Source organism: Elaeis guineensis, chromosome 6 (assembly GCF_000442705.2).
Source record: "Elaeis guineensis isolate ETL-2024a chromosome 6, EG11, whole genome shotgun sequence".
Classification (NCBI taxonomy): Eukaryota; Viridiplantae; Streptophyta; class Magnoliopsida; order Arecales; family Arecaceae; genus Elaeis; species Elaeis guineensis.
The window spans coordinates 97969299-97982463 of record NC_025998.2 but is presented as its reverse complement, the minus strand read 5'-3'; the positions used below and the strand labels follow the sequence as shown (position 1 = coordinate 97982463).

At 35.8% G+C, this 13165-nt stretch overlaps 1 protein-coding gene across 6 annotated transcripts in view; it reads left to right on the top strand.

Moving 5' to 3' along the window:
• The window catches only part of LOC105035219 (probable polyribonucleotide nucleotidyltransferase 1, chloroplastic), a 180824-nt gene that overhangs the window by 105990 nt on the left and 61669 nt on the right, over positions 1 to 13165 (top strand). For all 6 annotated transcript variants that reach the window (XM_073259588.1, XM_073259589.1, XM_073259587.1 and 3 more), the window contains 2 exons: positions 10536 to 10649; positions 12485 to 12577. In XM_073259588.1, the coding sequence (XP_073115689.1) occupies positions 10536 to 10649; positions 12485 to 12577 (207 nt within the window). The remainder of the gene's footprint in view (positions 1 to 10535; positions 10650 to 12484; positions 12578 to 13165) is intronic.

The following is a 13165-nucleotide window of genomic DNA, read 5'->3' as shown; positions in this document are numbered from 1 at the left end:
TTTGTTTTATGATTTGACTATAATGTGAAGATAGACATCCTTCTGATTTTAGGAGGCATTATGTGATCATTACTTATTAGAAGCAACTATAATTGATTAATCATGCAACACAAATAAGGAAAAAAGAAAAAAAGCAATAGGATAAACAAAGAAAAGATTTCTTTTATCTGCACATCTATTTTTAATTTTATGAATTGTCAATTTGATCACAAGGGTTATAAGTTCTGGTACCATTACTTGTAATAGTTGGGGTTTGGTTTAGGTCAGATGGTCACTAGACCATTTGGTGGATCAATGATCAAGCCCGCCCTTGGATCGCTATGTGAGTTATGAGATCGGTCCATCGTCGATGGATGGAGAGACCAGGTGTTTGTTGTGCCTGACTTGAGGAAACAAAATGAATTGGAGAGAATCAGTTGAGTTTTGCCTCTCCCATCATCAAGTCGCTCTCCCTCTCTCTCAAAACCTAAAGCTTAACCCTTTTCTCTTTGGTGAGCCCATATTGGGACCATTCAAGGTGCCATTGTTTGCTTGTGACTTGTGAGTGCCATTTCCTTCCTTTGTTGGCTGTTGGTGCCCATTTAGGGTCATTTTACCACCAAGATCCTTAATGCAGTCCTTTCCTTACTCTTCACTGCTTGTTGGAGATTGCCTGATGCCATCCCATCACCAAGATCCTCATTGGAGCCCTTCTCTTGATTGCCTATGGGAGCCCATCCTAAGCAACCACCACAAGATCCTTCCCAAAGCGCCCTTCCCTTCATCTTTGTACATCCTTTACCCCAATCTATTTATGTCACTTTTTTCAGAAATTTTCTTAGCAAAAACAAATCATGTCATTCAGATCTTTTACCATTCTTGTAATTTTTTATGGATGTGCTTCTAATTATTGGTTCTTTAGTGATTGATAAAGATCAAATTTTTAATGAACTTGGATCCACTGTCTCTGTGAATTTGATAATAAGAATTATGGGTTATGGTTAATGGAATTATGGCACCTTGTTTGGCTCATTTGGAATACAATAGCATGACTAATTAAAGATCAATAAATTATATGTCAAGGAAAAAACACTTGTCTTTTGACTAGCTTGTTATGATCAAGATGTGTATATACATTGCAGCTACTTAGTTCCTAATAAATTTGGAGTACAAACTAGAAAATATTCCCAATTCTACACTTATTGTTGATGTCATTTTGCAGGTATCTATGATGTTATCATTGCATCTTTATTCTTATCACTGTCACTTTTGCAAATGTGAATATACAGCTTTGATCATACACCAAGCCCACTTGTTTGATCTTATAGAAGAAAGTAGTGGCATGGAATAAACTCACATAGAGCCATTGAGGGTGTCGAGGAACCAAGAATTGATATGGAATTTGCTGATAAGTGGAAGGCATATGACTATAATTATTATGCATATAATATTTGATTTATTCGAAAAAATCTTGTTCAAAGGAATCAAATAAATTTGGTAGCATTTAGAAGTTTTTTTGCATAAAAGGAAATTCATGCATAGCCTGTTAGAAAGTCGGGTAGGCAGCATGCGTAGATTTCAAAAATCATTTTGATCACAGCGGAAAAACAATCAGGTTAAACCCTTTAACCCCACATGCAATAGATTTCATCTAATCCTACCCAAGTCCAGAAGAAAAGACATACATTTAATCTGAAAATAAAAGTATGAGATCAAATCTCAATACCTTAGTGCGGGTAGAAATTCATCGCTACCGATGATTTCTGGTTTGAAGATCCTCGAGCCGCACACATATCTGGCCTTTACAAATATCCACTGGGATCAACCTCGAATCAATCTTCTCGTAGTAAATTCTTCTTCTTTAAGTAGGATCTAGTCCTTTAGAATCTTGATCAACTCTTTGATCTAGAATGCGGAATCAACTCTTTGATCTGCAGCCTTTCCTCTCCATTCTTCGCTGTAGATGAACAACTCCTCAACTCTTGGCGTGTAGAAAGGTAGGATGCCCAACCTTTGGACGTGAGAAAGAGAAGAGGGAGAAAGTGTGGCGTGGAGAAGGGAGAGAGGGTGAGAGATTTGATTTTTAATCAATAAAAACTCACTACTTAAAACCTTAGGAGATCTCATTATATAGGCCCTTCTTTGATTCAAAACAGGAATCCAATTAACTTAAAAAGGCACATCATTATCTCATAAGGATTTCTACCTTTTTAAACTGATTTTTTTTTCGATAAAACCTGACTTAATTGGTAGGTTATCAGCCCCTTTTGGCAAGCATATGGGGTGCCTCATGTTATACAAGGCAGGTAGTTGGGGCGCCAACCCTTGGTGCCCCATTCTAGGGTCATTATTCAAGAGAGGGGGCATGGCCCCTCTCTCTCTCTCCTTCACGCCATGCCACAAGAGGGAGCGGGCCCCTCTTGCATTATCCAGGGGATTGGTGCCTCTTGGTCTTGCCATAAAGGGATGTAGGTGCCACTCTTCTTTCCAATTATTCTACACACCATTAAGAGATAATGTAGAGATAATGAGGAGATAATTTAGGGTGCATTTGGTTAGCCATTAAAAAAGTATTTTTTTTGCTTTTTGATTTTTAAAAAATAAAAATCAAAAAGCAATGTTTGGTAACACCATGAAAAGCAAAAAGTAAAAATCAAAAAAATCAAAATAATTGCTTTATGTGCAAAGCAAAAATTTTTTTGCTTTTCAAAATTTATTTTTTTTGCTTTCGCACATCTAAAATGTCAAACCAAATAGTAAAGAGCTCGAACCCTTCTCCCTCATCGAGCTCTTCACCTCCCCACCTCTTCTCTCCCTTTCTAAACCCTTCTCCCTTGTCGAGCTCTTCACCTGTCGTTCCCAAATGTTGCTTTTTGCTTTATAGCAACGTAGTTACCAAACATACGTTTTATTTTTTTGGTTTTACTTAATAGTAAAAATCAAAAAAAATAAAAAGTATTTTTTAAAAATCAAAAATCAGAAATCAAAAAGTGTAACCAAATGCATCCTTAGCCAACTCATTAACTAAATCCAATCCTCTTAGCCTCACAATTAGGTGTCCAATTAAATCCAAATGGATTTAGGTTAGGTTCAAGGCTATGGACTTGATCTAATCGAAGTTTCGAGAAGAATTAGATTTAATCATATGCTAGCATGGTTCTCTTAAACCTAATAAGATTTCAATAAACCTTAACCCAATTAAAACTTCATAAGCTCAATTGGCAAATTCAAGATTAAATCCCTTAATGTGTGACCCTATAGGTTCCATTCTATCTGGTAGTGAGATATATTGTGATCTCCATCATAATATTATCGGAACTCTTTTCGATGGATTGAAACATTTTCAATTCTATCCTTCGAGGATCATCGATTATCAAGATGACGTCCGATGAGTCTCACAATCTACCAGTGACATCTAGCAGTATGTAGTGGCAACTCAGTAGAATGAAAGTATGAATCTTTAGATGCAGTTATCGTATGATTCAGTCCTTCTATCGTGAGTCCCGACTTGATGGAGGTCATGAAGAACTCGTCAGGTCCCATTGTCAGTCATATGCAAGATTGGCTCGATTCGAGTTTATTTGTGAATCCCGTAAATTTTTTTTTCAGTATTCACACTTGCTTTGGCCAAAAATTTTCTGAACTCAGTTTCGCAAATCGCATAGGATTTCTCTTTTTCTATCAAGGTCGATAGATTCTATCTAGGTGCATCCTACTTCAAACAGCGAACCTGAACCTACTGAAGCCAACATACACAGCAAGGACCTGAATGGATAGGGATCAAGAGAATGTGCAGTCAAATTTAGTAGCCTCGCTGCGAATATCCAATGACACCGTAGGTCAAAGGATCACTCACATCACTGCAGCATCGAGAAGACCACTGACGAGTGAGTAGACATCTATGTGGTTCTCGTGTTGGTCACGCTCAGTGCAAGTTGTTCTCTAACAACTACTCGCACTCTCAGCCCAGTATTCCTACACTGCAGATCTGAGGCTCATCTGCCTACAAGGGAGGTGAACTGTGCAACGATCTTGAATGGATTGATCATTGTCCTCCGTGACGATCCTTTGATCGGGAGCATTTAGAAATTAACCACTAATTAATATATGTTTCAAATTCTTAATACTTTAAGAATATACAAAAATTATCTTTGTTAATTTTTAGGACAAATCATGGACACATAAACATGATTGGAATGAAAAAGTCCTTTATTGATAATAAAAAGTTACTAATACAAGTTTAAGTCCTTGAATTACATAATGTGTCAGCCAACAATTGGTTTCTAGGGCACAAATCTAACATAGCCCGCCAAAATATCGATGCTAAAATAGTCGGACTGGTTGCCTAGCTCATACGTCCATATAACTTTGTGAACATGTGGTATATAAGATGTTACTTTTGAAGCCGAACATGATCACTGCCATGCATTAGAAACAATGATTTTTTGAGATTACAAAGGGAGATGTCAATTACTCAAAAGGAAATGGATGTGATGGTTTATTCATTTGGGATTAAACCAAAAGAAACATGTTATTTGATGGCTGAAAATGGTGGTGGATGTTCTGTCTTTCCTTGATGATTATATACATATGCAAATTGGCAATCAACATAAAGTGTATAATTGGTAGCATATTCTATTCTCAATATATTTTTAATTAGTAGATGCAGAGTAAATATATAGCTTAATCATAACAAGCTAGTCAAGAGATAAGTGATTTTTTTTCCCCTTGGTATGTGATTTGTAGATCTTTAATTAGTCATACTATTGTATACCAAATGAGCCAAACAAGGTGCCACAATTACATCAACCATAATCCCATAATTTCTGAATTGTCTTCATATAATTTCTGAATCCCACAATGAGCCAAACAAGGACTTCCCTCTCTCCATGCATACCGACCTCAGCAAGACGTCGGATGGCCTCCGATGGTCGTCGGAGGCCCTTTCTTCATCTCCCTCTCCCTCTCCCTCTCCTTCTCCTTCCATCTCTCTCTCTCTTGCTCTCTTTCTTCTCCGTCTCTCCGAGAATCGATTTAGATGTCGGAACCATCTCGGTTCCCTACTAGTCTGGCTTGGTACGGGGTGTACTGGACAGTTTGGCACGGTTTTGAAAACCCTGGATCCAAGGGATGGTGTGATTATTGATCCATCAAATGGTCTGATGATCATTGAGCTAACTGGAACTGTACTCGTTAGAGATTGGTGTGATTGTTGGTACCAGCATAGCAAAGGTACACCAACTATCATGTGTCAGTACAGTATGGTTTGGGGGGCATTGTGTAGTTTCCTTACTGATGTGGCATGGTACATCAACATGGACCAACATAGATTGATACTCGACCCTTATGCGATCAATAATTTACACGTCGGCATCTTCTTAACTATAGTGGTGGTAGGAATGGTCTTAGTACTCTTGCCCATATTTGGATATAATTTATTTATTAGGATTTTATTTGCACAATCTGAATTTCAATATTGGATATGATTTATTTTTTTAGGATCTTATTATGCATAATCCAAAGTTAAAATTTGGGACCAAAATGGACCAAAATAATTCAATATCGTCATTGGAATTGGGTCATTAGACTCAGATCCCTATCTTGGTTCATATAGTCCCTTCCATCATTAGATCCAACTTGATTATGGTCCCTTCGGTCATTAGATCCAACGTGATTATAGTCCCTTCAGTCATTAGATCCAACTTGATTATTTACTATGTATTAAACCATGTGGAAAGTCCATTTTTATTACTTATTGGATTTTTTAGCTTTAAAAATAACTTGTAGACCACGTGTAAACTTGTAGAACATAAAATTAGCAGTCATTTTAGGTTTTTAACTTCTGAATATAGAAAAAAAAAGGGACTTGTTTGGAGACAAAAGAAAGAGGCATTATAACCATTTACAATGAATTGATTCATTTTCTCTTGCAATTACCTCAAAATATATAAATGATATCATACTATGTTCAACATCCTTGAAATCATCGTTTGATGATGAGAAGCATATAAAACAAGTCTTATGCGATATGAGGCTCAACTATAGGATGAGGAATGGCAGTCAAACCAGGGGTAGACATCAATTACTCCTTATTTCAAGTCAAATTACTCCTCACTCCAAAATATGTTGCTCAAAATTATGCCTTGGATTCTTTTGTCATGTTCCTTCTTGAATTGTTTGCACTGTTTCCAATTTGTTAAAGCAAACATGCACCCTCAACTTGGACATTTCAATCATCATTCTTTGCAAGCTCAAAGGAAAGTAGCAAACTGGATTTTTCTGTGTCACCAATCTAAATCTTCCTATAGGCCATAAAGGAGCCATCTAGTCATCTAGGTGTGCGGGCCTTTATTCCTAGGATGTACTGATAATGTTCTTCTTGCTGGCAAGTCATATGCAGCCACTGTCATTCTTATGAAAAAAAAAAGAAAAGAAGAAAAGCAAACAATCTTCACTTGGTTTTATGTTTTTTATTTATACCAAATATAGGGATGATGAATGTAGAAATTTATACATGCATATATGTATGTATATGCATGCTTATATATAAAAGAAAAATGAAAACGATAAGACAATGCAGATATGTTTGATATTGGGGTACATTTGGTCGGTTCAGCCTTAAGGGCAAAGTTGATCAAGCTGAGTGTGAACTTGGGACCAGAAGAAATGCAATTTGAAATGATGTGGGTCAAGTTACTTTTAACTTCTAAGGGTTGTGGGACACTGGGACTAACTAGGTAGGTCTGTGTTTTCTGTTGTAATTTGCTGTTTTTGAGATTATATGTTTTATAAGGTAATTGTCTGTGGTTTTCAGCACTTTTAAATGGGTAGTCTGAGAATGGTCATCATTAGGGTAGAGACACTGCTTATGACTTCTTGTAGTAAGATATCATATTTAACCCATATTTTTTTAGCTGCATAAAAATTAAACTGAAGTTGATCCGTATGATTTGAGCTGCAGATTATGTCTAGGTTCATGTTCTCAACATATTATTGGGTTGGATAAGTGTAATCCATTCATACCAAACGTTGAACCCACCTAACCTGTTTTGCTCTTACCAGATTGTGCTCTTGCAATGTACCATCCTCTCTCAATTTGTACCCATGTACATTTGCATGTTTTCCTCTACTAGCATATATTCATACAGCCACATAGATATATCCCTATGTATATGTATTTATGTACATCTTAATGTATGTGTATGTATATTTTTCCTTTTGAAGACATGTATATGTAGATATATAAATTTACACACATACACATACTTTAAACCCACCTAACCTGTTTTACCCTTACCTGATGTGTTCTTGCAATGTAGCATCCTTTCTGAATTTGTACCCACGTACATTTGCATGTTTTCCTCCACAACCATATATACATATAGCCACATAGATATATCCACACATATATGTATTTTGTACATCTAAATGTATGTGTATACGTATATATGTTTTCTTTTGAAGACGTATATGTAGATATATAGATTTACACACACACAGGGTCAGGTTCAGATTACACCTAGTATAACTTTTATAGAGTTACACTTTTTTTGAATAGGAGGATGTGAACCTCATATCGATGATTTGAGCCATTGGATGTGATCTATTGTCCCTAAGTCACTTACACACCAAAAATCATGTGATTTAGAGACCCCTAGCCTATGTATAAAGGGTAAGCAATTTTGGATGCAGCAAGCAATGTAGATGTAGTAGATCACATCAAATGGTTGGGACCACTGAGGTGGAACCCTGATCATTCAATTTAAAAAAAATGGTGCAACTCTATAGGAGTTACTCTAGGTGTAACTTGATCTTGACCCTATATCTATACATCCATACATAAATGTATGAATGTATGCACGAATGCTAAACTCTAAATTCTGTTGCATTTGATATTTCTCAAATCTAGTTAGAGACTGATTCTCAAATCCTTGCAGATATAATTCTTGGAAAATTTCTTCCACCTCGAAATTTCTGGTATGATCTTATTGATTTTAGGACTTTGTCCTCTTCTTTGCATAATTCATACACCATTTATTGAGAACATGATTTAACTTCTGATCAAATTCCACTTATAGTTGTTGTTGATCCTTCAACCTCTAAAGATTTTTTGAGTGTTGATGGATATGTCAGATTTAAAAATGCCGGTTCTAGAAATCTTTGCTGTTACATGATTTTCTTTGTTGCCCATTCAAGCAGTTTTTGGTGTAGTGAATATATTATTTTCTAAGTCTTGTATCAAGATATGTTTCATTGAAGAAATAGGTAAGAGTCCGCCCATGAATAAGGTGAATAATGATAGAGTTAGGTAAATAAAGGACGTGCGGCCACTGTCAAATTCAATAAGCTAAATACCAATCTAAACTGTTGGGTGTTTTTAACAGGATTTAATGCTTGTAAACCAAAGTATATGTTGTGGAGTCTCTTGCCTTTGCCTCAAAATTATCCCATATTAATATTTATAGAGTTACGATATAATGTGCTGATTTATAGAGGGTTTGTTGCATAGACAAGTATTTGCAATAAGGTCTGCCATACCGGGTTGACTATACCAGTACAGTACCAAACTGGTACACTATCTCATACTATACTGACACTTGGCACACCTCGCTGTCTGATATTCTACCGCATATCGACATTGTGATAGAATGGTACCATTGCAGGATCCGGTATTGAGACGGTGAACCTTAATCTACAATATATTATTTTTTTTGTTTGTAGGTATATTAGACTTGCAAATCATATTTAGTGGTCTTGATTTCCATTTCGCAACTTCGATGTTTGAATTTGAACTAGTTATAAACTCCTATTTTATATGTCTTGTATCTCACCCATATTGGGTGTAGTCATGATACACAAAGGGTTTAGAAGTAATTTAGTACTTGCTGATGCGACTGGAGTTTGTTATGTTCAAATTTAGCTTTTTATTTGTTTTTTCTTTGGGTCATTTGAGCCCTGCTTTTATCCAAAAGAAAAGGGGGGTTTAAAAGTGAGGACTTAATACATGCTACAAAATTCAATGATCTGAGTTGCAAAATAAAAATCTAAACTCTGGATGTGTTATAAATTCCTAAATACTATGTACAAATTGTAATTTTTTGGTCATGGTATTCTGTATCGGTCCGAACCGGCTGGTACACCCCGTACCATACCGTACTAGCGGAGAACAGCACGGTACAGGCCGATTTTTTGGAAAATGGCATGAACTGGATCGTATCGGTTGGTTTTGTACGGTACGGGCCCGAACCATGCGGTATGGTACGGTACGGGCCGGTATGGTGCGGTATGGCATCGGTATGGCTTGGTTTTTTCTTTTTTTTGGGCCGTTGGGTGGATTTTTTTTGATTTTTTTATTGTCGGTATGGGCCGGTATGGTATGGTATGGTCCCGTACTGTACCGTAGCGGTCGGCAATCGGCACGGGGTGCGGTATCGGTATTTAAAATCTTGGTTTTTGTCTTTTTGGAAACCTGTTGCCTTTGCATCAAATGCTCCCAAATATATGGTTTTAATGGGAGAAAAATATTTTGATTTCAAGGCAACTTGATGCATGGGCGAGGAGTGCGGACAACAAGTTATCTTTTATACATCGGCATTTTAATTCTATTAGACCCTATCCCGTGGTTTATAATTTTATTTTTCAAACATTAAATTGTATAGTGGGCACAAAATCGTTTATTTACACCCCATGTGTATTATAACTGCACCTATATATTTATGTATAAATATGGAAGCATACCACACGCATTTGAGCAAGCACTAAGAAATTTGACTGTTGTCAATTTCATGGATGATTTGAATTCTGAATTCTGATGATACTGAATTGAACCAATATCATTAAAGAGAATATCTGATCTATAAAATCAATTCATCGTTGAGACCGGGTATTTACCTTTCTTGGGAACTATCAAATCACTGGCTGGTTCTATTTGATTTGGCTCCTGAATATTTGATCTGACACCTGAATTCAGACGTGAATCAAAGCAACAGATCTTGATCAGAATCAGATGTATTCTTTCTTTCTTCAATAGAATGGAAGAAGTTGATTTTCAGTATTAATTTTTCATATTTTCATTCTAAAAGCTGAATAATTTCAGTAGTCATATGGTGTAAAATGGCTTGTGATGCATGCATTAATGTGAATCCTCGTGGAAAAATAATTTCATGTTTATCTGTTTTCATCTTCCTCGTGGACTTCTTTTATGTTTCTTTCTTCAAGTAAGATGTATCGTTGTCATCCCATATTATGCTTCTGGCTTATTATGGTAGTTACAACTTACAAGTTTATGCTCAAATTCCTTTTACTTTGTGCGTACATTGTCTTTTTTCCTTGTATATTTGGCATTGACAAATTTGTTCCATTGAAAGTATCGTCCTGTTGGACTCAGACAAGCCAGCACGAGTCAACCTTTTGTGTTACTTGACAGCTGGCGTCATCAATCCATAAATATAGGATATGTAATTCAGCATACAATTGTAGGCTAAATGTCAATAAATTATATCATATCTACATGTTAGTATACTAATAACATTGTATTTGCATGCATTCCATGTCAGGGTGGAAAACGAAGTGATGGACGAAGCCCTCTACAGATTCGTCCGATTAACTCTCAATGTGGATTACTTCCTAGAGCACATGGGAGTGCACTTTTCACACGTGGAGAAACACAGGTGAGGGAATTTAAATTGTTAGCATTACCAAATTGAGGAAATTCACTGCTTTTGATAGTTCATACTTATTTTTTTAACTTATCTTTTCATGTTATTTGCATATTTGCAATTGAAACGTTAAGTTTTGTCAATTATGTAATTTAACTGATAGCATCAATGAAAGGAAAACTGATGTTCAAAGGGGAATCTGCTGGTTAGTTAACACAAGAAGTCCGGCCAAGTTGTAACAATGTGTATTTCTTGCTTTTATTTTATTTTCTTTCTTTTACTTGCATCTAAAATGTCTTATGAATTCTATGAATTTTTTTGAAGCATGTTATCCAAAATAACATATCTTAATATTTCTTTTTCTTATGATGATTTTCACTGTTGAATATAAAGCTTCTTGTCAAAATGTTAGCAGATTTCTTACATGGTCAAAGATGACACATATTCTTGTCAGCAATATGCTAGTACAAATCGCCTTATCATGCTGTATTTTTCCATACTTTTTATGAATTAGCTGTATGCTAACCATTTGAACTTTTTATGGCTCCATCTTGTCTACTTTTTATGCGTCATGGTATGCCATACTGTACCAAATGGGATAATATGGGGCATACTGTATCGTACTGGTTCGATACAGGTACATGGCACTCGGTACGCCTAACTAGCCCTAGCACCAGGAGTACTGACACAGTAATGGGGTGGCACCATTACGGGGCTCGGTACCGTGATAGTGTACCTTGCTATGTATGAGAGATTTACCTTATCCTATCATTTTCTGTTCCATAAAGGAATGCAAATTATATAATGGTGGTTTTTGTGGAAAGTACTTACATTCATGACCACTTTATTGCTTGTGTCCTCAACCAGCAATATCTGTTATTTAGTTGACAAATATCTACAAATCTTTCTTGCATGGTTGCATTCCTCTCATGCGTTTTATAGATTCTTGCAGAGTAATACATCCACTACAACATAAAATATGTATCTTCTATGTATCTGCTAGCAAAGCAGGCTAGCTTTGGGGGGCAGTTTGTATATTGATTTTTTTTTTTTTTTTTTAGCACTTTGTACTATAAAAACTTCCTCTAATGAACTGATACAAATAGTACTTCCAAGGTACCTTTTTGCATGTTCTTGTTTCAGCAAACTTGAGCCTAGTGCCCAATGTATATGAATTTGACTCAGCCCATGTGGCCTCAGCTCTTGAATGTAGCTGCTGCATAACCATGTTATCATTTCAGCAACAGATCATAGAATCTCTTGATAGTTTTAGTATGTTATGAAGATTAAAATCTGGCTGCCTTATCCAAATGCTCCTTCACAGGCTCAAGGTATTAGACTATTAGTTAAAGTCCTGTGAGAGAGATCATAAACCCGAGAATTTTTGGTCTTACAAAAACAGAGATACTGCTGGAAAGGTTGTCAAAATTTAATATTGAGGACACATACGAAAGGCATTTCTCTTTGATATATGTTAATGGTTATCTATGTAATAAATTTCTTACACTCTACCTGCTGGTAAAATTGGACTTAAATGTTTTTTCCTGAAGTTGATATCCAACTTTTATACTAAATAGTACAACATCCTTTTCTATGATTACTTTATGTTATTTATCTTTTGCTTCACTGAGATGAATGCTAAAACCTTTCGTATCTTGAACAAAAAAGAAAGTCTATTCGAGACACTACTAAGTTGGACATGTCAGATGCAAATGGATATTTTTCACATTGAGATGCTGGCAAATATAATTATAAATCTGTTCTGGTGATCTCAGTTCTCTGGAAGTATGCATTAAATATAGGGTAAATGGTGTTACTTTGATTGTGAAATATTCTTTATTTTGTAGTCACTTGCTGTGGTTACTCTTGGAGACAAACAAATGGCACAAAGGATAGACAACCTTGTGGACACAGAGGAGTTAAAAAGATTTTATCTTCAGGTATGTTTTAGGATTTCTTATGTTGAATTTAGTATGTATGGTCTCCACAAAAAAATAGAACCAATATATTGCCATTAAATAGTTATTTTCCCATATTTTCAGTAAATATTCCATTAATAAAGCAAATGACATTTGTCAATTTAATTGTTTCACCACCATTCATAATTGTCAATGTTGTGTAGCCAAATGTGTCTAGTACTGAACGATTTTAGTACTTTTCAATTACATTCACAAATGAACACTTGGAAATATTCAGTTTAGCATGACATTTCAGATTTTGACTAAATGCATATGCAAATTATCAATGGCAGATATTTTCAAAAGTGGGATGAGTAGCTATTTGCAAGTTGAATCCACAGGATTTACCCAGTATTTAAGATGGTATCTAGTGAAAGTAGTCTACCATTGGATGACATCAGTATGACATTGTTATAGTCAATAATTAAGTATCACATATTCACCTAGCCTTGCACCCCAATCACATCCTAGGAAGGTCATAGGTAACTTGTCATGTTCACATGCACTCCTACACAAAAATTCCTACAAGGCCCCTATGCACATCCATCTCAACCTCCTCTTGCTATATGC